General features: G+C 34.7%; 1 protein-coding gene across 1 annotated transcript in view; it reads left to right on the forward strand.

The window, feature by feature from the left end:
- Positions 1–27,112, forward strand: part of PTEN (phosphatase and tensin homolog) — a 92,464-nt gene that overhangs the window by 52,434 nt on the left and 12,918 nt on the right. The window contains exons 3-5 of the mRNA XM_022569419.2: positions 4,527–4,570; positions 6,386–6,624; positions 22,552–22,693. Coding sequence (XP_022425127.1) covers positions 4,527–4,570; positions 6,386–6,624; positions 22,552–22,693 — 425 coding nt within the window. The remainder of the gene's footprint in view (positions 1–4,526; positions 4,571–6,385; positions 6,625–22,551; positions 22,694–27,112) is intronic.

The raw sequence follows: 27,112 nt of genomic DNA on the forward strand, positions 1-27,112 counted from the left end.
ATGTAGAGAGTCCCAGACTCTCTACTAAAGATAGAAAGATACTAAAGACAGATTCTGCCTTATTTCAAAACTTTATTTGAGTTTAACATTATATCCAAAGAAAGGAAAGGAAATTCTTTTCATTCCTGTATGCAATGGCTTCCTGCTTCTAGAATTTAGGACTCAGGTTTGTACTGTCAGTATTGTGGGTCACTTGTGTTATTATGGTTAAAGTTGGCATTGGTATCTAGCCTGGAGAGTTGATTGCCTATTTGTTTTTGTATATCCAAACATCGGACCCCCAAGTTAATGAACTGTCTCATTATTAGTTGAGAGTAGCTTTTGATGCACATATTTTAACTCCCTTATTCCCCCATCCATTTAATGGAATCATAGACTGGAAAGTACCTGAAAGAGATCATTTAGTCCAACCTTCTCATTTTACTGATGGGGAATCTGAGGCCTAGAGAAGTTAAGTGAGTTGAACAGGGTCACACAGGTATATATGGTAGCAGACCATCCACTGTTGATGCCAGTATTCCCTTTCTGTTTTTTTTGTTTGTTTGTTTTAATCACCCCAAATTTTACTTTCTTCAGAAGTTTCTAGAACTACCAAGTTGTAGCATGTTTTGATTTCTGATGTCACTTTTCAGTCTTCTTTACTTTTCTCTGGCTCTGGGTAAGTGAGTCTGATAAGTAGCAGATGTTTCTATTTTGTTTATTTTTAGGATATTAATTAGATGTGATGTATGTCTTTGCAAACATATGTAAATGGAAAGATCTTAAAATATTTGCACTTGACATACCTGTATTTAATAGTATATTAAACTTTTTATGGCAACTATGACATATGTGGGTGAAGAAGAGTTCTTAATGTGGACTTTCTAATAATTGTAACTTTATATCTCTATTATCAGGCATTCAGTAAGTTATTTTAAGAAAGGACAAAATTAGCCTCATATCATTAACCACATTCAGGTATACTTGGTGAATTACTTAGTACATTAATCAGTTCGTTTTATGCAAGTGTGTGTACTTCATTTTTGTATTTTCCTCTGTAATCTGTCTTCTGGTGGGGGTAAGGGGAGGAGGGGGGAGATAGGGTATAAACACATACTATAGTTCTTGCCTTTGAGGAAGTTAAATGTTCACTGGATACTAATTTTTAAAAGGTTGACTATATTTCATGGTATATTCTATTTGACATACAGCTATGCATCAATTTGTGGTAAACCTTCAGCTGTTGTTAATTTTTATCTATTAAGTTTTATTTTGTAAGATAGGGATAGCTCCATTGAAGAGAGTAAAGAAGAGACCTACATGCCTAGCTGATTCTATGACGAGTCTCATTTCTCTGGAAGCATTTCCTATTAATCTTATCCCTTTCTTCACTTTCTGTCTACTGCTTCATAAAAGCTCTCTTTCAGTGCATCTTTATTTCTCTTGTCTTATATAAGCCAATATGAGGTGATGATTTAAAAAAAGATATCTTTTGAGTTCTAGTTATAAGGAAGTATAAATACACTTGTCTTAGTCAGATCCCATTTACCATTCATGTATCTTTAATTTTGGTTTGTTGGAAGACTTGTCTTATCACTAATATACCATAAATTTACAAGGGACTCTGTGTGTGTGTGTATGTGTGTGCAGTTATCAGAGAAAGTTTGTGTTTTTTTTAAATTTTTAAAATTTATTTATTTTTGGCTGCGTTGGGTCTTCGTTGCTGTGCGTGGGCTTTCTCTAGTTGCGGCGAGTGGGGCCTACTCTTCGTTGCGGTGCACAGGCCTCTCATTGCCGTGGCCTCTTCTGCTGCAGAGCACAGGCTCCAAGCATGAGGGCTTCAGCAGTTGTGGCGCACAGGCTCAGTAGTTGTGGCTCCTGGGCTCCAGAGCACAGGCTCAGTAGTTGTGGCACCTGGGCTTAGCTCCTCCGCAGCATGTGGGATCTTCCTGGACCAGGGATCGAACCTGTGTCCCCTGCATTAGCAGACAGGTTCTTAACCACTGCATCACCAGGGAAGCCCCATCAAAGAAGGTTTTAATTAAGAGAGTCTTCTTTCTTACCTGACCAACCACTCCCCAAATCACTTTTATCACTACCAGGCGCAGTATATGTTTTCACATACTCCCTATCCATACCTGTAGATATTTTCACAATTCTTTCATGTTTTCATTATCACTGTTTGTTGGTTCCTTTATGCCAAATAATGCTCTTGTTGGAATGCTGACTTTGACTAAAATTTGTTATTGTTTTGTTTTTTAAACTTCTATATTTTTTACTATGCGTGGAGTATGGAACAATACTGAAAAATGTTTGACTTTTGTAATCAGAGGTGCTGGGCTCTTCCATTTACATATTGTGGTTTGGGGCCAGTTTTGTAATGCTCTTCTAAAGTTTAGCTTTCTCATACATAAAATGGAGACAGTATTAACTGTTATATGATTGTGAGGATGAATTTAACAATATGGAAACTTTGTAAGGTATGCACATCTAATAGACATTTAGTAGCTCATTATTTTCACTTTCCCTCCATTTTTTTCCTCTTAATAATATTTGAGAATCAGTGTATGAAGGCAGTTATCAGCAGTGTTTATCAAGCCAAACATTTTGAGCTGCTAAAAACGTACAGAAATTTTAGATAACTGAAGCTGTATGAAACTCAAAATGTTTATTTTTTGTTGTGCTCTTATGAGACCAGTTTCTTAGAATTGTTTCCTGGTATATACCTCTCCCCTCACCTCGTAAGCCCTATTTTACATGATTCCTTAAAAAATATTCCATTAAGGATTCTTCTCTATTGACCATACTCCTCTTTAACCTGTACCAAAGAAAGTGTAAAATGTTACTATTTTCTTGGTCAGTTCTCTTCTTTCTGCCTGTCTTTTTTTTTTTAATAAAAGCGAGTATGAAATTATTTAGCAAGGATGCGTATATGTGCTTATGTCATTGTTAAATAAATTTTCTTTCTAGCAAAACTCAATATACTAAATTATAGTATGCTAAAATGGAAAAGCTTTGTTTTCAGCAATATTATGAGAAGCTGATTTGTTTCAGGTCTGACCAGTTAGAAATTAGTGGGTTGCAGTTTGCTTATAATTAGTTCAACCTTCATGCGGATTTTTTTAAATTTTTAAAAAAAATTTTTTTTGCCGCACCACCTGGCTTGTTGGACCTTAGTTCCCTGACCAGGGATTGAACCCAGGTCCTCGGCAGTGAGAGCACCAGGGAATTCCCAACCTTCATGTGGATTTGAGTTTAAAAATTGTTTAAAATAGATGAACTCTACAGATATTTCAGGATTTCTAAATGTAAAGCACAGGTCCATAACCACTTATGTGAAATTCTTTGGGCTAGTTGTGTTTCAGCATTCAGAATTTTTCAGTTTTTAGAAAGGTAACATGGAAGCATATATTTTGTATTGCATAACACCCCAGTGGGATTTGGAACAGTACCTAGGATAAAATGTTTCACTCTTTGCTGTAAGTGTATTCCTATTAATTAAGGAGTACACATTCTCATAAACTCAGATCAAGTTCTGCTGCAATTGAGTTTGCCATACAGTTAAGAGAAAGTTTCAGATGCTTCAAAATTTGGGGATTTTGGAATGGTAGATTCAGAGGCTATGGACCTTTATTTGTTTTAAAATGCTAAGTTTTTATTTTAAATAATTTTTTAAATATCTGGTTTGGTTAGTAGTTGAACGTACCAGAATGCTGCTGACCACAAGCTAATGTATGGAATCCCTTTCTGAGCCTATTAATGTTTATAAACATGGCCTATTAATCATGAGTCAGCCAGTGCATGATAACAAACGTGACTACTATTAAAAAGACAAATTTTAGCATGCTGTAAGTAATGCTAAGTCAACATTACTTTTTTCTATTCTATATTGATTTTACTTACTAGTCTTTCATTACTCTCAGACTTTAATTAAAACTTATAACCTGAGAGATTATTGAAAAAGATGACCTTTGGCTTCTCTAAAGAGAGAAAGATCTGGTTAAAAGATGTAGTAAGTGTTGTGTCTGAGTAGATTAGCATCATTCAGTTATTCTTTACTTTTCCTTTGCCCTTATAATTTTACTGTTTTTAACATACATCTTTTGTAGTAATAGTTTGAGAAAACTGTATATGCTCAATTATAAGGCAGAGGTAAAATTGAAGCTAGTTAGTTGTTTACACATATCTTGTGAAATCAAAAATAAAGACCATTCGCATATATAATTTTCACAAAGGGAATGTGAAGGTATAGATGCAAGTGAATTTGCAATGTTGTATATTAGTGGCATTATAAGTTTTGTAAGCAAACGTATAAGCTCTGATTGTATATACTTAACATTTTCAGCCTTGATTTCCTTAATTGTAAAATGTGGATAATAACAGTACCTACTTCACAGGAGTCTTAAGATTAGAAGCAATAGTTAATGTAAGACATTTAACATAATGCTTGGTACATTATAAAGGTTCAGAAAATGTTTGCTACTAATATACTTTTTTTTCTCAAGCGCAAAAGATAATTTTATATCACATTTAAACTTTTCTTTTAGATGTGCTGAAAGACATTATGATACCGCCAAATTTAACTGCAGAGGTAGGCATAAATACACTGTATTATGTTTGATAACTTGAAGCCAACAGTCTAAATCTTGCTGTCATACCAATAATGAATAATCTCAATTATTAAGTGATATATTTATCTTAAAGATGGTCTTAGAAAATTTGAAAAATAAATTTAATTTTGCTATTGTGTTTTTGGAAACAAGTATCATATAAACCTGCCAGTAGTACTAGGAAGACTAAATTGTAGAATAGACCGAGAATTAGGAGAAATTCCTAGACTAACAGTAGAATGAAGAGAGGGTTATTCCTACAGTTTGATGCATTTGGTGTAACAGTAAGAGATTACAGGGAGAAAGAAGAACAACTTAACTCCTATCGAGGAACATGACCTGCGTGGTGGAAAAGGGTATAATGAAATATGGATAAGAGGAGGCTGATAGATGAGAGCAGGAGTTGATTTAAATGTGTTCTTCTCCAGGTGTAGTAAATTCTGTCTCAGAGCCCACAGAAACTTTCATTTGTATTTGTGGAACGCTTTGAACCATGAGAGACCTGAAGAGTTGAGAAGCTTGGCAAGATGCTGCCGTGATAGTCAAAAAGAGAAAGTGGGTGCCTTGACAGATTGATATATTTGCCATTGATCTCTCCTAAATATTTAGAATGGACTTTCAAACAGTTGGTTTGAGAATTCAGAAGTGCTAATGGCTGTGAGAGCTAGGATAGATTTACTAAGAATGTTTCATTTTTAGTGGATTTAGGCTACTGCTTACTGGTCAAAGAGTGTTTTACTCGAGGTTTATCTAGATTTAACAGGTTTTTCTGGATGTTTTTGTATGCCACTGGGGAAATGAAGATGGAATGATGGTACAGCTGGGCAGATGACTAAGTAAAAGCTGTCCTGATGATTCCCTGTAATGGTAGTCATTGTCTACTTGAAGAGCTGTTCTGTCACACCAAAGGCTTAATTGAGTGTATCTTGTACCCCATTATGAATGACCTGGTTGAAGATATAAAGGACATACTTTTCACATATTTAGATAACACAGAAGATAAGTACATTGAATGTTAGTCGGCATTTTTAAGAATCTTAATAGAGTGGAACCAATAAGATAAGTAGTGATATATTTAAAGTCCTATTTCTAGAAAAAAATTTTTAAAAACCTCAACTCTATAGGGAACAGAGAAGTTTTGAGTTCTTATAACTCATATGAAAAGACCTGAAACTTCACTTGATAAACTTTACTACAATTGTATACATTTTATAGCTTGGGTTTTTTTTTCTCAATTTCTTTTGTAAATGTCTTTAAAGTCATGTGTATACAACACTAACATTTGCAAGACCATCTTTAAAATAACATGTTTGACGTTTTTATTCTATGAAGTGTAAAATGCAGTCTTTTCTGTTGTTGATTTGTTGGTGATCTGTACTTTCTTTGGAATATATGTTTTGTGATTATGCAATATTATAAGTGTTACAATTCCTTTTGTTAGAAAATGTATTGAGAGCCCTGATAAGAGGCTCCTGTGACATTTAATTTTGAGTTTACCTCCACCTCTGATATGTTGTGACCTCTGATACTTCTTTGCTACTCTATTGCAAAGTGTCCTCCTTCATAAAGTGAGGAAAATAATACTTGGTTTCCCTGTCTAATGAATAAATTTGAGTTGAGAGACTATTTTCTATTCAAAAATTAGAAAATTATGAGACAAATTATTTTTCTCTGGAGTTCAGTTTTTCTTTAAGAACTCTGTTAAGTTTATATGCAACATTTCTAAAGTTAACGTACTTTTAATAAGCAATTCAGGAGAGATTTTTTTCTTATTTGAGGTTATCTTTTTACCACAGTTGCACAGTATCCTTTCGAAGACCATAATCCACCACAGCTAGAACTTATCAAACCCTTTTGTGAAGATCTTGACCAATGGCTAAGTGAAGATGACAATCATGTAGCAGCAATTCACTGTAAAGCTGGAAAGGGACGAACTGGTGTAATGATTTGCGCATATTTGTTACATCGGGGCAAATTTTTAAAGGCACAAGAGGCCCTAGATTTCTATGGGGAAGTAAGGACCAGAGACAAAAAGGTAAGTTATATTTGATGTTTTTTTTCTTTATTCTTCCTAGATCTGAGAACTTATTGGAAAATAAATTTTTAAAAAGATAGTTGTTAACCCTTATTTTCTTTCCTCTAAACATTTAAATTAGTATACTACCTTAACTTTCACATGAGCAAATGACAGATTCATTCAGTTTTTCTGTTCATTCTAGCATTTTCATGTCGTGCTAGCAAATCTTACCCATTAACTGGATTGCATATTTGGTATCATGAAATCTTTACAAAGCATTTAAAAAAGCAGCACATTGATCAAAAGTAAGCTTGATACTCCTGAAGCTTACTTGAAAATAAAATGTCTTTGGATAATAATTTGGATGCCATTACCTAGTAAAGTGTGATCTTTACTTTTAAAATACATAGAGATTATTCTTTGATTTGAATACTCATAAATTTGGTTATAATTAAGATTAGTCAAAGGTTCTTCTCTTATTCAGAAGACTAAAGACTATGCTGAAAATCATTGACAAATTTAATTTGTGTAGTACATTTGAAAGCAAAAAATGAACTCTTGGGAGAATTTTTTACAGTGATTTTCAAGGGATTTATTTCTTTGGATACTAAGTATGGCAAAACATATTTACATTTCTTACAAATGGACTTTGTACATTTCTGTCTCCAAGAAAGGAAAAAATACCAAACTACTTCAGATAGATGGAAAAACTCATTTAGAGACCTCTATTGAGGAAGACATCCTAATTTTATATGAAAAATTTATTCTAGTTTTAATAATTTTCACAATGAGGAAGGTTCTCTTACAGTTTAAGCTAATTTCTTTTTAATTTAACTTCAAAACAGAAACATAAGTGATCATAGCCATCATTTTCAGCTGGATAATGGCATTGATTCCTGGTTCCTTTACTCCTTCCTCATTTCTTGTTTTACTTGTCATTGTTACATTTTTGAATTATATCTAAGGATGCCAAAGCACTGTTTATTGGTGACAGTTTACAAAATTGAATCTTATTGTTAATGCATGATTTTGGTGAGTGTTGATTATAATAACTTGCCATACATTTCTGTATACTGTGTGCACCCTGGGATGATAGCACTAGAATGAATTCCAGAGCAGAGGACTGAGATGTTTTCTTTGGTTCATCCTTTCTTCATTTAGAGGGAAACAATTTCTTTTACTGATTAAAAATATAGAAGGTAAATTTTTCTGTACTTAAGTGAATAAACATAGGGCAGCACAGGGAAAAGAGACTGAATGAGAAGAAAACCTAGAGAGATGGGTCAAATTAAAATACAGTCACAGGAGCAGTGGTAGAAATTTAAAACAGGGTTGATGAGCAGCAGACATTTTGGTAATCAAAAAGAAATCAGGTAAAAAGAATTTAAAATAAAAACAGAAAAGTTGTATAATGTTCAGCCAGAACTAGCTTTAAGTTAGGGACTCTTAAACTGTTTATGTTATATACCTTTTAAAAATATGATGAAAACTCTATTCTCCCACAAAAAATGTGCATCATGTACATGAGCATAAAATTTTGCTTATAGTATTTAATTGCACTGAAAATTATTTTTTTTAACAAAGAATGTAAAAAATACTTTAAGAATAATGTCTCATTTTCTTTTTTTATGCCAGGCAGTGGCCACTACTTGAGACTGCTGAATAAATCCAAGTGGTACAAATTAACCAAAATTAAGCTTTAGTTCTGCTCAGTAGTAAATTTTCCTGAAAGGGCTACTATTATTTAGCTTTTAAAGAACACATTGAAACTATGCCATTGTCTTTGACTTGGCAACTTTTATGTCATTTTTGATATCTAATTAGTTTTGACTTTGTTTCCCCATCTCATGAAAGAATGAAAGAGCAAATGGACTCTAGATTTTTTGCCAGATGAAAGTAGGCTTGTGTCAAGAAATAAGAATTCTTATAAGACTCTTCAGATTAATTCATGTTGCATCATTTTCTTTGCCTTCTAGTTATTGAGATCATTTTTTGGCAAGATTCTGGCATAATGCTGTGTTTGAAGGAAAAAATTATGACTCCACATTTTAGTTTTAATATTGAAGAGTTAAACTGTGTTAATGAGTTTGTATTTTATGCAGGTAAAATTCTAGCTATAGAATTTGTCTTCCTAAAGCAAGTGAACTGATGTGTAGCAAAGAATTGCATAGTTGCTCCCACTTCTTGACAAAACCTCTTAAGTCCTTGATTGAAAGTCTTGGCTTTCCTGAATTTGGCAACTTTCACAACAGTAGATTTTTTCATGACAAATCCTCTTGTACAGTCTGTGATTCAAGACTTGGCTCTCATGAAGTCATAGAATACTTTTACAACAATAGCTAAGCTTTCTCTCGGGATTCATGGTAGAGTCTTACACACCAGTGCATACTGGTGAACAAAGCATGGAGTCACAGTGACGTGTAGAACTTCTTTCTTTACCAAAGCAGCAAAACCAGATGTTTTGCCAGGCATTAAGGTGTACTCTGTCTACAGAATACTGAGATTTCTTCTGGGGACTTTTTTTGGGCAGAGAAACTTCACCGTTTTGAAAATGTTACTGTCTGCTGAAGTTTCCAAAAAGGACTCCAAAATAGGAATTATTGTTTGTGTCACCATGCATGTATTTGATGAAAACTAGTAGCTGGCTAAACTGAGATTTCATATGCTGAAGAGAAGTGGTATCTCCAGTCCTTTCATGACCTGCTTCATAGTTTTAGAAAAAAATGTCTGTTTTTTTGGAATGGATAAAACTGTTTGATAGAGATTCTACAACAGTCTTACTTTTCTGTTGCAAACTACAAGTATGTTTGACCATTTCTAAGATATTTGCCTTCACCATGTTCACTGTGACTTTTTTGTTTGTTTGGCATTACAATATCCTTGTAGGTTACTTTAATCAAGAATTTTGAGTTGGGGGGCAAATAAGGTATTTGTAATGGTCCAGCCTTTGTAACTAAGCTGTGCTCTCACGTGTTCTTACACACACCTCCCACTTCCATCATACTTCCCTCCCTCTTACTCTCTTATACCCACCCACCCCCGCATATGTGAATATATACTCTGTCTGACGTGGGTGCTTCTTCAGGATAGTTGGCTGAATGCTTCTGATAGTGAGAACTAGCCATATAAGAAGCACTTGGGATATTCCGTCCCATCGTGTTCAAGGAAAAAGTAAAACCTAAGGATACTTAAACTTTATTGTATTTTATTTTCTCTGTTTTCTGTTTAAGTTAGATTCAAGAGATGTCTACATAATGAAAAATTAGGCCATATTTTAATTTTCAATGGCAAGATATTGTAGTCATCACAATCTGGTAATACAGTTGTCAGTTCTGTTTCTCTGTGGAGGAGACAAGAGGAGATGTGATGAAATGGCAAGCCCCATGGGATATTGTTGTGAAACAGGGGCCAGAGTGAAAAGATAGCAAGAGAAGTATATATGAAAATAAAATGCAAAGCCTGTAGTGTCATGTGGTAGAATAATAGTAGCTACATCATCAGCAGAACTGTTCCAGGCACAGCATATTCTCTGTCCTCTCATAGGTTAGAATCTCACCCAAGTGAAAGGTGATGGGTTAATAGAAAATGGAGTTCTGTATGTACTACTAAGGATGTACTCAGTAAAATTATGTTTAGCTGTTACATGACATTAAAACTCAGAGTTATGTAATTTGACCAAAATTGATCACTTTAGCATCTTGAAGTCAAAGTAAATCATTAAGATCTGCTGTGCTTATTTTATTAGCTCATGATTAATTAATATACCTAGACTATTTTTTGGATGAATTATTCACAGGCTCTAAAGGAGTATCCTAATGTGCTCCTACCTTTATCCTTGTGTATATTTTAAAAGGCAAAAAGACATTTATGGGCAGATGCTGTTGACAAAGCTGTATTTTACTAAATGGTGTTGTTTCCATTATAGGTTGAAACAGCATTAGAAAGCGAGACAGAGTAGATAAAAGTCATAAGATTATGAGGTTTTTTTTTTTTTTTTTTTTTTTTGCAGGAGTATTTCTTATTTTATAGATGATAAAACTGAGGCCCAGAAAGATGAAGTGCTTTGAACAGGATTATCCAAACAATTAATGACGGTGTTCAGAGTAAAATTTGAATCCCCTGACACACTGGTGAACTTCTTTCTACAATATCAAGTCCATAAATCCTGGAATTGTATGAGAGTTTTGAAGCTCTTCAGAATTAATCTCTGCACAGAGTCAAGCTCTCCTGAAAGGTCACAAAATGATGATGAAATTGGCCTCTTTTGACAAGGCTCCTCAGTTTATATTTAAAAATAGATTCTGGAGCAGTAAAGACCCCTGATTAAGTAGAATAAGGATAGCTTGAGTTTGTTGGTGTTAAAAATATAATGCTGCAGGCTTCCTTTAAATCTTTGGAATTTGTCTTACAAATTTTCAAATAAATCACATGTTTACCTAATGGTAAGAGTACTAGTGAAATAATAATATATTTTTAGGGCTTCCCTGGTGGCGTAGTGGTTGGGAGTCCGCCTGCCGATGCAGGGGACATGGGTTCGTGCCCCGGTCCGGGAAGATGCCACATGCCGCGGGGCGCCTGGGCCCGTGAGCCATGGCCGCTGAGCCTGCGCGTCCGGAGCCTGTGCTCTGCAGGGGAGAGGCCACAACAGTGAGAGGCCTGCGTACCGCAAAAAAATATATATAGATATAGATATATTTTTTTAACCTTTAATGAATATAACTTATCATAAGAAAACTTAGCTGACCATGGTAGAGCTGTTGTTATACAGCTGTGGAATTCTTCCAGAGAAATAAGTTATCTGATAATAAATATAATTGACTATCCAAAGTAGTTTTATTCTTGAAATATCTGTTAGAGAGATTTATTCTCTTACCAGTATTTTAGGTTGTGTCTGTAGATTTGCATTTTTGTAATTGTGAACCACTATTATAGGAGATACGTACATTTTATCAGTTTGTGTAGGATTAATTTTATTAGAAATGTCTTTAATGTTCTTTTGCTTGTAGCCTTAATTTTAACTAAGGAGAAACACTAAGAAGCTGAAGAAAATTGTGTTCTGGTGACATTTTTATAGGAGCAGAATGTTTCTCCTCCTCCTCCCCCACCCTCTTTCTCTTCCTCCTTCTCTTCTCTGCCCCCCCCCACCGCCCCCACCGCCACCTTCCCCTCCTCCCTCTTGTTTTGAAGAAAGAGGAGCCAGTTGTCATGTTTTTGGTGAAGATTTATAGACTTTGAAGAGACTCTCCTCAAATTAACCTGGTAGAGTCTTGACATTTTTCTCAGCAGACTTGGTACAAATTAGATGGCAGAGTGGTGGGTGCCAACTGACCATAAGATGTGCAGCTGTGTTAGTAAAATACCGAAATAATACTTCAGGCTTTGAATGTTGCAGAGAAGTACAACTGATGCCTCTTACTTAAAAAAAAAAGTTTTCTGAGAGTGGTGTAACTACTTGAGGGAAGACTTTCTTATTCAATAATTTACAAGAAGGCAATTATGTTATACTTCTCTAGGAATCATTTCTTTGCATATTTGATCTTTTGCTTTATGAGCACGTGGCAAATTACTCTAAAATGAACTGTCGATGGTTTCCACCCCAATAAAGCTCCTAGGGTTGCTTGCTATCTAATCTATGCCTTACACTGTCTGTATTTGTACTTATGCTTCAGAATTAAAGTAGATAACTCACAATATTTATTACAGACTATGAATAAAGAATTAAAACATCCTACCAGTAGGGGTAAGTGTATATTTTGGAAAGATTCCCAAAATTTCTGAATTTAGAGAGAGAAACTTCTATTACATGACAAACTTACCCAGAATCTCTCCTCTCTCTCTCTTGTCTTCCTGCTTCTAGAATGGTAGCAGGTAAAGTAAGCATTAATACTTACTTTCTTTGAATAAAACTCTCAGGAAAAAATTTTGAAGCTTTGATTTTCTTTTTGGGGGGGGGTTTGTTTTCGAAGCAGTTATTAAAGTTCTTATGTATTATGATCTCTCTATGTGAGTTCATTAGCTTACCTTTAATGAAGACTTCTATCTTCTAGAAATAATAAATATTAACTTTATTCTAAGTGATCCCAAGAAGAGGAAATTTTCTAGTGTCTCTGAGGAATGAATTTATGTTCTAATATATAATCAGATTATTTTTTTCTAGTCTGTTTACTAAATTTCCCCATATGGTAACCTAATGAAATTTTCTCATTTTCTTTTCATTTAAAACAAAGTAAGGAAGAACAAACGAAGTAGATGTAACAGGAAAAGAAATGTATTTATGACTTCTTTCTGGTTTTCCTGACAAACTCATGACAATTTATTGGTTGTTTTTTGTTGTTGTTATTGGGTGGCAGGGGAGGAGCAGTGTTTGAGAGTACACACTTGAATTAGTACATATGCACTCTCTGCTGTGCCACGCCAGGATAGCTGGACACTTGAGAACAGCTCTGCAAATATTTATTTGTTACAAAACTTTGTCTTATGTGAAGCCTTCAATTCTGAAGCATTTAAAACTTAAAAGAAATTAGGATACTAAGAATGTTGTCTAAAATTGTATCTAAGGAGATAAGTACACACTTATGAATGGGTACATTTTTACTGTAGGGCTTAAAACCGTTTAAGGCTTCATTTTTATTTTTATTTTTTAATTTATTCCTTGATTAATTATTGAGATATAATTGACATAAAACAGTGTGTAAGTTTAAGATGTGCAACATATTCATTTGATACATTTATATCGCAGTATGATTACCATTGTAGCCTTAACCTCTGTTGTGCCACAGAAGTGTCATTTCTTCTAGTGGTGGGGACACATAAGATCTTGTCTTTTGGCAAGTTTTTAATGTTTATAATGTAGTTTTGTTGTCTGTAATCCCTGTACTTTATATTGGATCTCCAGAAGTTATTTATCTACTAGCTGTAAGTATGTACCCGTAAACATCATCTCTCCCATCCCCTCACCCACCCCCAGTGTTTGGTAACCATCATTCTACTGTTTTCCAGTTCAGTTTTTGGTCTTGTTTTGTTTTTTTAGATTCCATATATAAGGGATATTGTACAGTATTTGTCTATCTCTGTCTGACATATGTCACTTAGCATGACGTCCTCAAGGTCCATTGGTGGTGTCGAAAATGGCAGAATTTCCTTTTTTCTCAAGGCTGAGTAGTATTCCATTGTATGTATATATACATTTTTATCCATTCATCTGTTGATGGACACTTACGTTGTTTCCGTATCTTGGCTATTGTGAACTACAATAAACATGGAAGTGCATATAAACAAACAAACAAACAAAGTAAACTATAATTATCCTCTTTTTTGGCTTAAAAAACCTCCAAATATAACATTCTTATTTTTTCTAACACATTAATTCTCCTGGGCTAAACTGTTTCACTAATACATGGTATTTAAGCCTGTTATCCAATCTGTATATTCATAAAATTTTAAGAGTTTTATACCTTGAAGGACCTTAGCAATTTAGTATAAATGATAAAACAGATCTGCAAAGATCATTTTGTCCTAGGTCATTTAATCTCTCTGTGTAACAACTCAAAACTATATCTCCTAACCTGAAATCCAGTATCCTTTCTACGGTTCTATGTTCTCCTGTCCAAATTATTTTTCTTTATTATTTTGATCCCCAAAGTAGAAGTAGAAACTTAAAAAGGAAAAAAGAAAGTGACTGTGTTATAATGTATTATAACTCTTTCAGTTTCAAGTCACAGAAACCCAACTCAAAATAGCTGAAACATAAGGAGACATTTATTGGCTTATATAACCCTAAAACTCTGGCCTGAATCTAGATGCTTAACAGATGTCAGAAATCTCTCTCTCTACTCTCTTTTTTTGTCTTTATATACTTTATTTTTAGGCAGACTCTGCAAGTAATGGCAAGGTAGTAGCTCCAGGTTTACATGCTGTCTACTTTAGCAACTGCGATGGCAAGAGAGCGACAATTTGAGCAGAAATTTCTAGTTTAGGTTCTGGTTTACCTGGATTAGGGCATGTACCCATCCCTGAACCAAACATTCTGACCAGAGGCTTGGGCCATATATCTGAAGCTGAAGAATAGGGCCCCCCTCCCCCTCCCCCAAACCACAGGGAGAGAGATGGCATCCCAAAGGGGAAAGGATAATAAAAATATCAGTTTTCTGCTTCATATTATTCTCAAGAATTCTATGGTTCATGTACCACTATTTAATACACTACTTATAATTTGTTTCATAGAACTGAAGCACTGTAATACTCTAAGCTTTGGAGATTTTTTGTAGGTGGGAAAAATAAGAGCTCAGAGAGGTTGTGAATCTTTCAGATTACATAGTTGGTATGCGTGCTGTTAGTAAAACCCAGGACGTAGGAGTAAAAAAAATTAGAATCAGACTCATATTTAGGTTCAAATCTTGTTTTTGAACAAGGTGATTATGTGCACCAGGAGTGTTTTCTTATCCTTAAAATAGAGGAGATCTATCTTGTAAAGTGGTGGTAGTTTTAGGGATATATGTAAAATGTCTGGCATGCCGCTTAATATCCAATAACTACTGTTATATGTTGTCATTGTGGGAACTGGCATTCCTAAAAGCCACATTTCTTCCTTTGTTGAATTACTTTCCTGTAATAATCTTGCTGTGATCACTCTGAAACATGGATTTCCAAGCTTCAAGCAAACACTATCATTGTAAAACATCTACATTATTTGAGTTTAGAAGTGCCAGTGAAAAGTTTACTGAGGTAGAAAATTACTTTTTAAACTGAGGAATCTAGATTGTGAATTCATCTTAAAGAAGATGATTTGAGAGTATTGATGCGGAGCAAAATGTGTAAAACTGGATCAGGAATGTCATTTTATTTTAAGACAGGGTGCACTCCACAATGAAGACTTAGCAGTTATGGACTTTTTAGTGCTAAACATAACATCATAATATATTAAGCAAAAACTGGAAGAAATTAAGAAAAATTGATAGCAGTGCTAGTAGGAATCTTTTTTAATGTACTTTAAGATCAGGAAGGTACAAAAAAATAAGAAGATATATAGATGGCTTGAATAATATAATACAAGCCCATAAAATGTATTTCTTTTTTTTGTCATTCACAAAACAGTTATCAATATTAATAATTCATTAGGCCAACCATAAAATCTCACCTCCAAGTAGAAATATATAAACCTCATCCCTTGGTTACAATTCAATAGAATGAGAGATTTTGTTAAAAAGTTTAATCAAAGTAAATCAACCATTTGGAAATTTAAAGCCACTTAACTTAAATAACTTTTGGACAATGAAGAAATAGAAATTTATATTAGATATTATTAAGATAATAACAAATAGATGGATTAATAAAGATGAAAATATAAATTTATGAATTATCAAACAGTAAGCCATTTGAACTAATAAATCCAAACACTGTATAAAAATGCCAATAGGGCTTCCCTGGTGGTGCAGTGGTTGAGAGTCCGCCTGCCAATGCAGGGGACACGGGTTCGTGCCCCGGTCCGGGAAGATCCCACATGCTGCTGAGCGGCTGGGCCCGTGAGCCATGGCCACTGGGCCTGCGCGTCCGGAGCCTGTGCTCCGCAACGGGAGAGGCCACAACAGTGAGAGGCCCGCGTACCACACACACACACACAAAAAAATGCCAATAAAATCAATACATCTCTTTTTAAGCCAATCAAAGGAAAAAGAAAAGAGAGGGAAAACAAAAAATCAGATGTTGGAAGTTTGAGAAAAGAGATAAAACTACAGTGTGGAAGTGACATTAAAAATTATATTCAGGTATATGCTAATTAATTTGAAAATTTCAGTGGAAAATGGACAATAAATGCTTCAAGATGAAATCCAAAATCTGAATAGACCATCCAAGAGTGAAAATGAATAGGAGCCCTCAAGAAGTACCTGATGTGAATTGCATTTCAGATGGCTGCTATCAGACCTTGAAGCATCAAATAATTATGTTATTTAAATTGGTCCAGGTGTTAGAAAGTATGTAAAACTCCCCATATGACTGCTTGCATAGCCCTTCTACCTCAATATGATAAAGATAACATTTTTAAAACCAGAAAGTATAATATGGGGGAAATTAAATGGTTTGGCGAAAAGTTAAGAGTACGTGGAAGGGAGTTGTGAGGGATAAGAGTGGAAAAAGAGGTTAGGCTATATTTTCAGGTTGTTAAAGAATTATAGTGTTTGATAAATTTGTTGTTATTTGGGTAGACACTGGAAAGCCAGTTAACATTTTGAATTATTTGGTAATGTGATTAATTTTTGTAATATTAATCCAAAAGCAGCATAAAAAGTGAATTGGAGAATAGATAAATGAAAGGCTGATAATCAGTTGGCTATTGCAAAATTGCAGGAGGCGACTGAATAGAAAGGCCACAGAAAACCAGAACTGGTATTTTGAGAAGCATTTCAAAGTCAAAATCTGGGTTTTGACTGAATCTCTTTGCTATGTACCTGAAACTAACAGAACATTGTAAATCAACTATAGTCCAATATAAAATAAAAATTTTTTTAAAAAAGAAAAAATCTGGATTTCGACATCTGAATAGACGTGAAGGAATCCTGAGTATGAGTATTCTAAACAAGCTTAACCTCTGGTTTGCCTTCCATTTTGCATGGAGTATGTGTGTGTGTGTGTGTGTGTGTGTGTGTGTGTGTCTGCGTGCACAGACACACGTGCATATGTGTGTGTGTGTGTATACATACATATATATATATATATATATATGTATGCCAGGTAGTTGATATGCTGACTGATATACCAATCTCTGCCTCGACTCTGCTGCCTGGACCATTGCCATAGTGCTGGGGTTCCCGCACTTCTCTTTACTATAACCCTGTGTATATCACTGCTGTCTCTCAGATTGTTTCCTTCACTCAACGATGGTGATGGTATTAGAATAGATTTTCGGCTCAGATGCTGGAGGAGACAGTGAGTTGAGTATAACGACAAATAACAGAGGTTGGTCCGTGCAAGAATGTGAAAGCTTCAGTTCTGGGATATGTTGTGTTTTAAGTGTTTCTGAGATTTCCAGCTAGAAATGTCCAAGTGTAGGAAATTCTGGACTGGGAGTTGGGAACAAAGTCATATTGAGAGACACAGGTTTTGGAGTTAATGTGTAAGACATAATTAAACCAGCGGAGTAGATAGGATTGATATAAAGAGGGAATAGCTGAGATCAATTTTTTGAGATATACCTGCATTTAGGGACAAGAAGAGAAGAGATAGCTGGTAAGGATAGGAGAAAACCTTTATTATTTTAAAAAATATTTTATTTTATTTTATTTATTTTATTTTATTGTTTTTGGCCACACCGCACCACATGTGGGATCTTAGCTCCCTGACCAGGGATTGAACCCTCGCCCCCTGCATTGGAAGCGGGGAGTCTTAACCACTGGATCTCCAGGGAAGTCCCAGGAGAAAACCTTTAGAGAGTGTATCCTATGGAAGGAACAGGGAGTTTTCAAAATGGCAGCTAAAAAATGAGCCACAATGATAATAAGAAAACAGTAGGAAATGACCATTAATGACCATTAAGAACTAATGACCATTAAGAAATCGGCCTCATAATAACAGATTTCCAAGAGTTAAGGAGTAGAGGCTTCTCAAGAGTTTATATATAGAGAGAAGATGATAGTTTGAAAGAGATACAAGATTTTGGGGAGAGTGTGGGTCTTTGGTCTTAGAATTGTTTGCTTGTTTTGGATAAAGGATGAGTGTTACCTGAGCTTTTTCATTAGGAGGAGACAGGTGGAGAGAATAAAGGCAAAAGCCAGAGAGGAGAAAATTAATAGAACACTTGCAAAAATGGAACCAATGTGAACATGAAGAGACACTGTTAGAAAATATCGGACTAAAAAGATTTTTTTTTTTTAAGATGTTGGGGGTAGGAGTTTATTAATTAATTTATTTTATTTTTGCTGTATTGGGTCTTCGTTTCTGTGCGAGGGCTTTCTCTAGTTGTGGCAAGCGGGGGCCATTCTTCATCGCGGTGCGCGGGCCTCTCACTATGGCGGCCTCTCTTGTTGCGGAGCACAGGCTCCAGATGCGCAGGCTCAGTAGTTGTGGCTCACGGGCCTAGTCGCTACGCGGCATGTGGGATCTTCCCAGACCAGGGCTCGAACCCGTGTCCCCTGATTAGCAGGCAGACTCTCAACCACTACGCCACCAGGGAAGCCCCTAAAAAGATTTTAAGACGAGAAAATAATTTTGAGGGCGCTCACATCGGGTGACCTCAGGGTTCCCAGTAAAATGGGAACTTAGTTCTTTGAGGATGATATTTGGGACAGGACAGAAAGAGAGGTTTTAAAATGCTGAAATCAGGGCTTCCCTGGTGGCGCAATGGTTGAGAGTCCACCTGCTGATGCAGGGGACACAGGTTCGTGCCCCGGTCTGGGAAGACCCCACTTGCCGCGGAGCGGCTGGGCCCGTGAGCCATGGCCGATGAGCCTGCGCCTGCGGAGCCTGTGCCTCCGGAGCTTGTGCTCCGCAATGGAAGAGGCCACAACAGTGAGAGGCCCGTGTACCGCAAAAAAAAAAAAAAAAAAAAAATGCTGAAATCATTATAGTCAAGTGTTAATAAGTGCATAACAGAAGAGTTATTGAATGATATAGATTTGGAATAGGTGAGACTGAGTAAAGACAGTGGAAAAGTGGATTGGAAGGAATAGTGGGAGGAACACCAAATATCCTCCTGGTCTGTGAATATAAGGGAATTGAAGAAGCAATGGCTGCCTTTTGAGAAGATGGCCAGGAACATGATGCTAAGTCAATCTGAAGAATGCTAAGTTTAGCTAAAATTAGAACGTTTTGAAAGTTTTACTTCAGGAAAAAAGTTAAGAATGTAAGTATTTTTCTTCACAGAGTAGGAAAAGGAGAATAATTACTGGTAGAGAATAGAACTATATTTGGGGGATATAGTTATAGATCAGTTTAGCTTAAAAATTCTTGATTCAAGAATAGAATTGATTTTTATTAGTCTTAATTTAACTGAAGTAATGGAAAATTTGAAAATGTAGTAATTTTTAATCTTCAAGAGCTTTAAAGGTCAGCTCTCTTTTCAGATATGTAGAATTTTTGAAAATCAGTAAAAAGTTCATTTCTCAGATTTTTAAAAAGATATATATTTAAATTTAATCTTAATATTCAAGATGCTGTATGTAAAACATGCACATGAATCATTGTTTTCAGTGTATGCATTCAGGAAATATGATATTTGAAGTGTTACAAATCACATTGTCAACTTAGTGTGGAAGTTTTACTCATTTTATTTCGAATCCTAGGTTATAGTGTATTCTGTACAATACATTGTATTGTTAATTAAATTTTAGTAAGTGTGCATGATGGCGGTAAGAGATGAGAACAGCGTGAGGACAACACATTAAGGGCTATGGTCCATACACATTTGGGCCTTCCAAACTTTTTTTTTTTTAAGGAAAACAAAACAAGAGTTTATTCATTACCAGATATCAAGATCTAATATAAAACTGTAAAACTGGCTTGGTGGTGCTGAATTCTTTCAGCTTTTGCTTGTCTGTAAAGCTTTTGATTTCTCCCCAACTTTTTAACTTCTGTTAATTTGGACACATTGGATTTGAGGTGCCGGTAAGCTAACAGGTAGGTAAGGATTGCAAAGTTAAGGTACAGAAGACTAATTATGCGTAACTTGATAGTAAAATAATAAATTTACAATTATGTTTTTCACCATTTTTCTTTGAATTGTGTCAATAATTTTGATTCATCTTGTATTTACACATTAATTATTAATCTGCTGGTGAGAACTTACAGATTCATAACACTGTTTCTCTACACATTTGCCTTTCTGTTAAGGATTAACTGGGTGTATAAACACTTGCATTATAGATACGCTACCAGTCACTTGCTACTTGAGTAAAATTAAAGCTTTGACAACCTTTTAATTATTTCATGCAAACTTACACCAAGAATGGAGATAAAGAGAAAAAATATCATCTATCATTCCACTAAACCCCAATAAATAACTTGACAGCTTGGTTGTCTAGTAGACTTCCATTGATTTAATTTTTAAAATCTTATTTAATTTTAATTTTTAGACTAGATTATAAATACACATGGTTCAAAAAAGATTCCCTCCCACCCACCCATCTTCTGTCTGCTGTTTCCCCCAACCTGCTTTGCAGTTCTGTATTTTATCTTGATACATATGAATAAGTTTTTTTGCTGAAATGGCATTAAATAATGTATAAAAAATAATTTTAAGTTTAAACACTTTTTAAACTTTAATGATAATTTTTAGCATTAGTGTTTGTAGCAGCTATTCAAAGCAACACTGTTTTATTGCCATTTCTTTAAGAAAATATGTAGAACTAAAAATCCAGCAATTCCAAAATTATACCTTAAATGTAGGTAGAATTTCTCAAACTGCTGATTCAGATTTCTGTAACATTCTGTTGTTTTAGCGTGCTTTTGTCTAATTGCGTTTAGTGTTTAATCCTCATGAGAATCCTGTGAAGATGGTATTGTCTTCATTTTCCTGCAGAAACAAAGTTTGTGTTTTGACTGTCAACATTCAAATCCAAGTCTTCTGATTATATGATTTTTGTACTATAGCCAAAATCTTAGATCATTAGTCCTGATTTGAAATGGCTTTTTTTTTTTTTTTTGCGGTACGCGGGCCTCTCACTGCTGTGGCCTCTCCCGTTGCGGAGCACAGGCTCCGGATGCGCAGGCCCAGCGACCATGGCTCACAGGCCCAGCCGCTCCATGGCATGCGGGATCCTCCCGGACTGGGGCATGAACCCGTGTCCCCTGCATCGGCAGGCGGACTCTCAACCACTGCGCCACCAGGGAAGCCCATGAAATGGCTTTTATCCATTATTTGGCATTTTATGTATTTTTAAAATTGTAATAAAATCATGCTGACCTTTAAAAAAGAACCAAGAATACTGAAACAAATACCTATATACCTGCCATTCAACATACTTTTCTTTAAATTCACGTAAATGTACTTTCTACTTTTCATTGGGGAAAGAAAAGTTTTTATGTCCAGAGTTTCTAACACATTGGCATATTTATATGCCAATATAACATCTAAAAGAGAAATATTGCAAATTCTAAGTTAAATGCTTAAATTATTCTGAAGTCATATCATGTAATAGGAAAAGAAACCTTAGGTAAGTTCCCTAATACCTCACTTATTCAGCATCATTAGTGAGTGCATTGCTGCACACAGTAGATTTTTTTTTTTTTTGAGATAAGTCAGGGTCCCCATTTAAACACCACATGAATTGTATATATTTTTAGCACTGTAATACTTAACTTTTCTAAAACATTATGTATTTCCCTGGTTACATGCAAAGAGGTGTATGTAGCTCAGGGACATCTCTAAGTACCTTTGTTGTCAAACTATTGCATACATTTATGTCAACTGCATACTCTTGTTTTTGTTGGGTTCTAAAGCCAGCATCACTTTTTGCTGCTGCTATTTCTGCCTCCTAAAGGCAATAAGCCTTTATCTGACTTGCTGATTCTGATATGCTTTTGCCTGGAAAATAGGTATCCAAGTTTTTGAGGAATTCTGTGTTGAATAAGAATCTATACATGCTTGTGGGGAACCCTACGTGTAAAGAGCACAGCTGTAGAGCAGAGGCCTTTGACAGTTATTTTGGATATGCAGTGGCCTTTGCTTATTGGGTACATGGGTCAGAGATTGTTGTGACAATTGAATAGATGGGGGTGTTATGATAATTGTACTTTAAGGGAGAAAAGTTATTCTGATGTTTCCTTTATATTGATGTTGCTTTGATTTACTCTATTACTGAGCTGGATTTAAGTATTAAATCATTTAAGGTCAAATTTCTAATGTATATATGTTCTTCAATGGATACAACCCAGTTACCATAACGATTTAGTGAAATAACTATAATGGAACTTTTCTTTTGAATTTGGCTTTTCTTTTTTTTTTCTGTCCACCAGGGAGTAACTATTCCCAGTCAGAGGCGCTATGTATATTATTATAGCTACCTGTTAAAGAATCATCTGGATTATAGACCAGTGGCATTGTTGTTTCACAAGATGATGTTTGAAACTATTCCAATGTTCAGTGGCGGAACTTGCAGTAAGTGCTCTAAATTCTCATCCTTTGATGTACTGGAACACTTTTCTTAACATAGCTAGAAGTTTATATAAAAGTCTAAAAAGAAATTTACCACACTTAAAATTTATGCAGGTTTGTATATTTCTTAAGTATCCAAACTAATTAATTAGCTCAGTTGTTCAGCACATTGGGCTGTGGAAGCTAAGACCATTGGGTTTTAATGTCTTTGAAGCCAAATTATATTTATGAAAGGAATATTCTGTGCTGTAGCTACCAAATGCAGCCTATATTCTGACTAGATGACTAAAATAACCTGTCCCGTCAGCATGAGAGTGGCATTGGGATTCATCCCTTTACTGGTGTTAGGGCAAGGACCAATTCCTTGATATCTTAGTAAGACTAGATATTAATAGTAATGGTGATAGGGACAAGAAAAAGAAAAAGAAAACGATGATAAGAGATGGCAACAAGCTGAAGTATATTGAATGAATAGGGTAGATTCAGTGTGTGTGGATTATTAGAGAAAACCTGGATTTAGATCGGAGTTCCAGTGCTAGATTTGTCCTTAATGTGCTATATAACCGAGGGCACATCATCTACCTCTCTTTGTCTTTGCTCATCAACAATATGAAGATATTTTGAAATCTGAAACTTCCTAGAAAAGTACTAAATAAGGATCATGTCATTGATGTCTGTCTCTAATTTATTTCTCTCTTACCCTAACGTCTGTAAGCCTACCTCAGTCACCCTGGTCCCGTTCTGCTTCTCTGCCATTCGCCAGTGTTCTTAGCTAAACTGATAGGAACCTTAATACTTTGACCCAAAGCAGGTAGTCAAGGGAGAACACATGGAAGGAAGTATTGTTCAGCCCTGTAAAAGACCAGACTGTTGCTGCTTTTTTCTGTTACAGAGTTTTTTATATTAGTTTCTACCTTGGAAGTGATCAGTCATGTTTTCATGTTTAAGAACTGTGTTTTATTTATTCAGAATACAATTTTGTAGTTTCTAGATAAGATACTACTGTATTACTTTTTCTAATACCTCTAATAATATTTCAGTGATATTCTGCAATTTGTTGATAGTTTCAGTTTTTAGCTTAAAGTTTGCTTCTTGACAGTATTTATGTAATTAAAATTTTTCAGACCTTAATTTATACCTAGGGAATTAATTTCTTGATGTTGTTTATCTTTGTCAGGTAGGTATGATCACCTTCATTAAATCTTTTCTGTATTCTTAGGGCAAATAACTTTATCAGAGACCACAGATCTATTAACACAGCATATGAAAGGCTTCTAAGAGACCTCACTGATGCTTTTGTCATCTCAGTACAATTTTTAAAACTCCAGAGTACAAGGTACTAGGCTATCAGAGATGATTGGCACAGGAACTTTAGATGTATAGTGGAGAAGGGAAAAGGAAGAAAATAAAAAAGCTCATGCTCTTCCTATAGTATTAGATATCACTGTAAGAGCCAAATGGTAAGGTATAAAATATTAGAGAAATAATAAGGGAGAGAGAACATTCAATTCAATAATCTTATCTACTATAATTTTTTTTTCACATTGGTCTCTCTAGCAAACATTTGTCAGTTCTGCTCTACATTTAAATGGGGTGTGTGTGTGTGTGTGTGTATGTGTGTTGGATCTCTCAGTGTATTACATTTAAACTTCTCAACTTACTACTGAACAATCTTTACCAATTTGCTAGTTCTCTGTTTATGCACTATGATTTAATACTATGTAGTAAAGCTGTAGTGTAAGTAATATATAACTAATGGGAGGTTGTATGTATAAATCATAAATGGTATATTTAGAAAAATCAAGTTTGCGGGGATTGTCAGATAGTTTCATGAAGGAAGTCCAGCTCTTTATTGAACATTTGAGAAAGCATACAGTTTAGATTGGCCTTAAAAACCAAAGAAAGTATTACAGGCAATAGGAAATAGCTTGAATTGAAGCACAGCAGAAGGAAATGAGCTGGACAAGAAATATAGAGATGGAGAATAGACTAGGAACGGAATGTGTGGCTGACTGTTGGAGGACTCCAAATGGGCATATCGGACTTGATTTGATAAATACTATGGTGTCAGTGGTCCTACTAGAGGCTTAATAAGCTGTATTTAGGTATAGTTTTGTAGAAGGTAGTGATTGCAAGAGGGAGAAAAATGGTGGAAAGGAAAGCAGTTATGTGACTTGCTTTAAGCCAGATGTGCTTTGCTTGGGCAATCAAATGAGATGTGATTAGTTTTTCTTTTGCCATTTATATCTAAATATTTTGTCGAAGTTTTTATTCTGGTCAGGTGAATAATTCACAGAAAAGGGAATCTAACTGAGACTTGGAGACATGAATGTTGATATTTTGGTTTTAAACATGTTGTAAATCAGGTAAAGGTGAGCTATTTACATGAAGATATTTAGTGGGTACTTGAAAGTATGGATTCGAACTTAGGTGAGAGATATACCTGATATTTTGAGAAGCATTAGGAAAGAGACATAGCAGTTAAGCCTTTCATGTAAATTTGGCGTGGGGCTAGAAGATGGGAAGGTTCAGAAGAAAACAGGGTGAGGGCTGAGACAAATAGGATTTGTAACAGTGTGGGTTCAGGAGGAGGAAGAGGAATCAGTGAAGAAAACAGACCATGTGAAAATAAAGTATCTTCTGCAAAGTTGTCAGGGGTTAACAGCCTTTTTCTTATTTGAGTATTGTCTTAATATTTCTAAATAAAGGAAAGGTTACTATCTTCTGTGTATCTAAAAGGGTTGAAAAAGTTAATAAAAGATGACCAGTGTGATTTTTCTCTCATACTATATCAATATGCATATATCCAAGAAAATTTAATTGTAATTTTTGTCTGCTACGTATCAGCCTCTTCATTTCTTCTTTTTAGAAGACAGTCGATCATATCAAAGATGTATATCTCAGAGTTGTGTCTTAGAAGTCAAAAGAACCATACTAATGTTGGACAACTGTTAAGTTTGGTCTTATCTATCTAAAATGTGAAATTCATACTGTAAAGAAAATTATTTTCTTTAGTGATTTGAAGAAATATTTTCTACTTATTTTTATTAAAATGTTTTAGCTTAGTGTTGCTTAGATATTTCCTCAAAAAATTAATTTCTAATTAGAATATCAATTGTATATATAATTCTAAAGTTCTTGAAGGTACACATTTTAGATGTAGTTTAATTGAAATCTGGCTTACACAGTTAATTTGCTTTTTAAAGTCTTAAGATTAGGATTATCAGATTCTGAATTAGTGGAGTTTGAATTAATAAGATTGCAAGGCATTTCCCTCCTGGTTGATTTTTATCACAGCTTTGAAATCATACCTTGTTTATTTGCTTCTTCAAACTAGGCTTCCCAGTGAAATTTTCAGTATCAAATAAAGTCTTGTAAAATAGCTCCTTGTACTTTGAATCTTTAGTCAAGGAAGTGAAAATTATTGACAGGTTGTTGGTGTAATGTTTCCCTTTTTTAGAGTTCCTTTTTCTCATGATAAATGTCTCACGAATCTATATTGGAATAATCCCTCATGCTTTTATGAAGCCTACTATTTATTATGTGATTGATGATACCTCTTTAGGTATTATATAGATGAGCCAGCAGGTGTTTATTACACTGGAAAATTTTAGCCTGAATAAGCTTTTTGCCTTGTCCTCAGTTGTTGGTCACATTGGTAAAGAATGTGATACTTCTTTTTTTTGTCTTTAAGGATGATGCCTTTTGGTGCTGAGAACTTTATGTCTATATATGTGTATTTCTCATGCACTTTATGCAAGCTTATGTTTTTATTTCTTGATTATCTTGGTATGTTTTGAAACTTCAAGACCCACTTCTTACCTCCTCAGGTTAATTACTTTTTTTTCTAATGAACTCTTGTTTTTGAACTTGGTGTACTACAAATAAATTATACTTTGTCAAATTATTTAGGTAACAAAATTTTTAAAGTCCTAGGATCTTAATGTTCATGACTTTAAATTCTGTCATTAATGTCATTAGGTATAAATGTATTTATGTGTAGATTTTTAAAAATAAAAAACATAATCCTTGCCTGTTCACACTTACCTGCCTTTTAGTTGCGTTGCTAATATAAGCATGATACATCTTGAGAGGTCATATTTTACCAGTTATTTTAAAACACACATGGGTCAAAGCCAAAGTACTTGTTAATGAAAATGGAGTGTGTTTTGGAGAAAGGGGGGTTGTGCTGTAATTTGTACTTGATGTCTGTTGCATTTCTTTGCAGACATTTCAAATCTCTTTCCTCCTGTTTCTTGTGGTGGTGGCTTTATATACCTTTAAAAATAAAATATGAGTTATAAGTAAAATTAATTATGGTTTAAATTTTTATAAATATTGAAACTTGTGCTTATGGAATATATTATAACTTTGTTATAGATTATATTCTCTTCTTGTGAATGTGTAATGATTGGTATTTTG

Source organism: Delphinapterus leucas, chromosome 16 (genome assembly GCF_059928025.1).
Source record: "Delphinapterus leucas isolate spDelLeu-1000000601 "Yukka" chromosome 16, BTC_Dleu_Yukka2, whole genome shotgun sequence".
NCBI classification, from domain to species: Eukaryota; Metazoa; Chordata; class Mammalia; order Artiodactyla; family Monodontidae; genus Delphinapterus; species Delphinapterus leucas.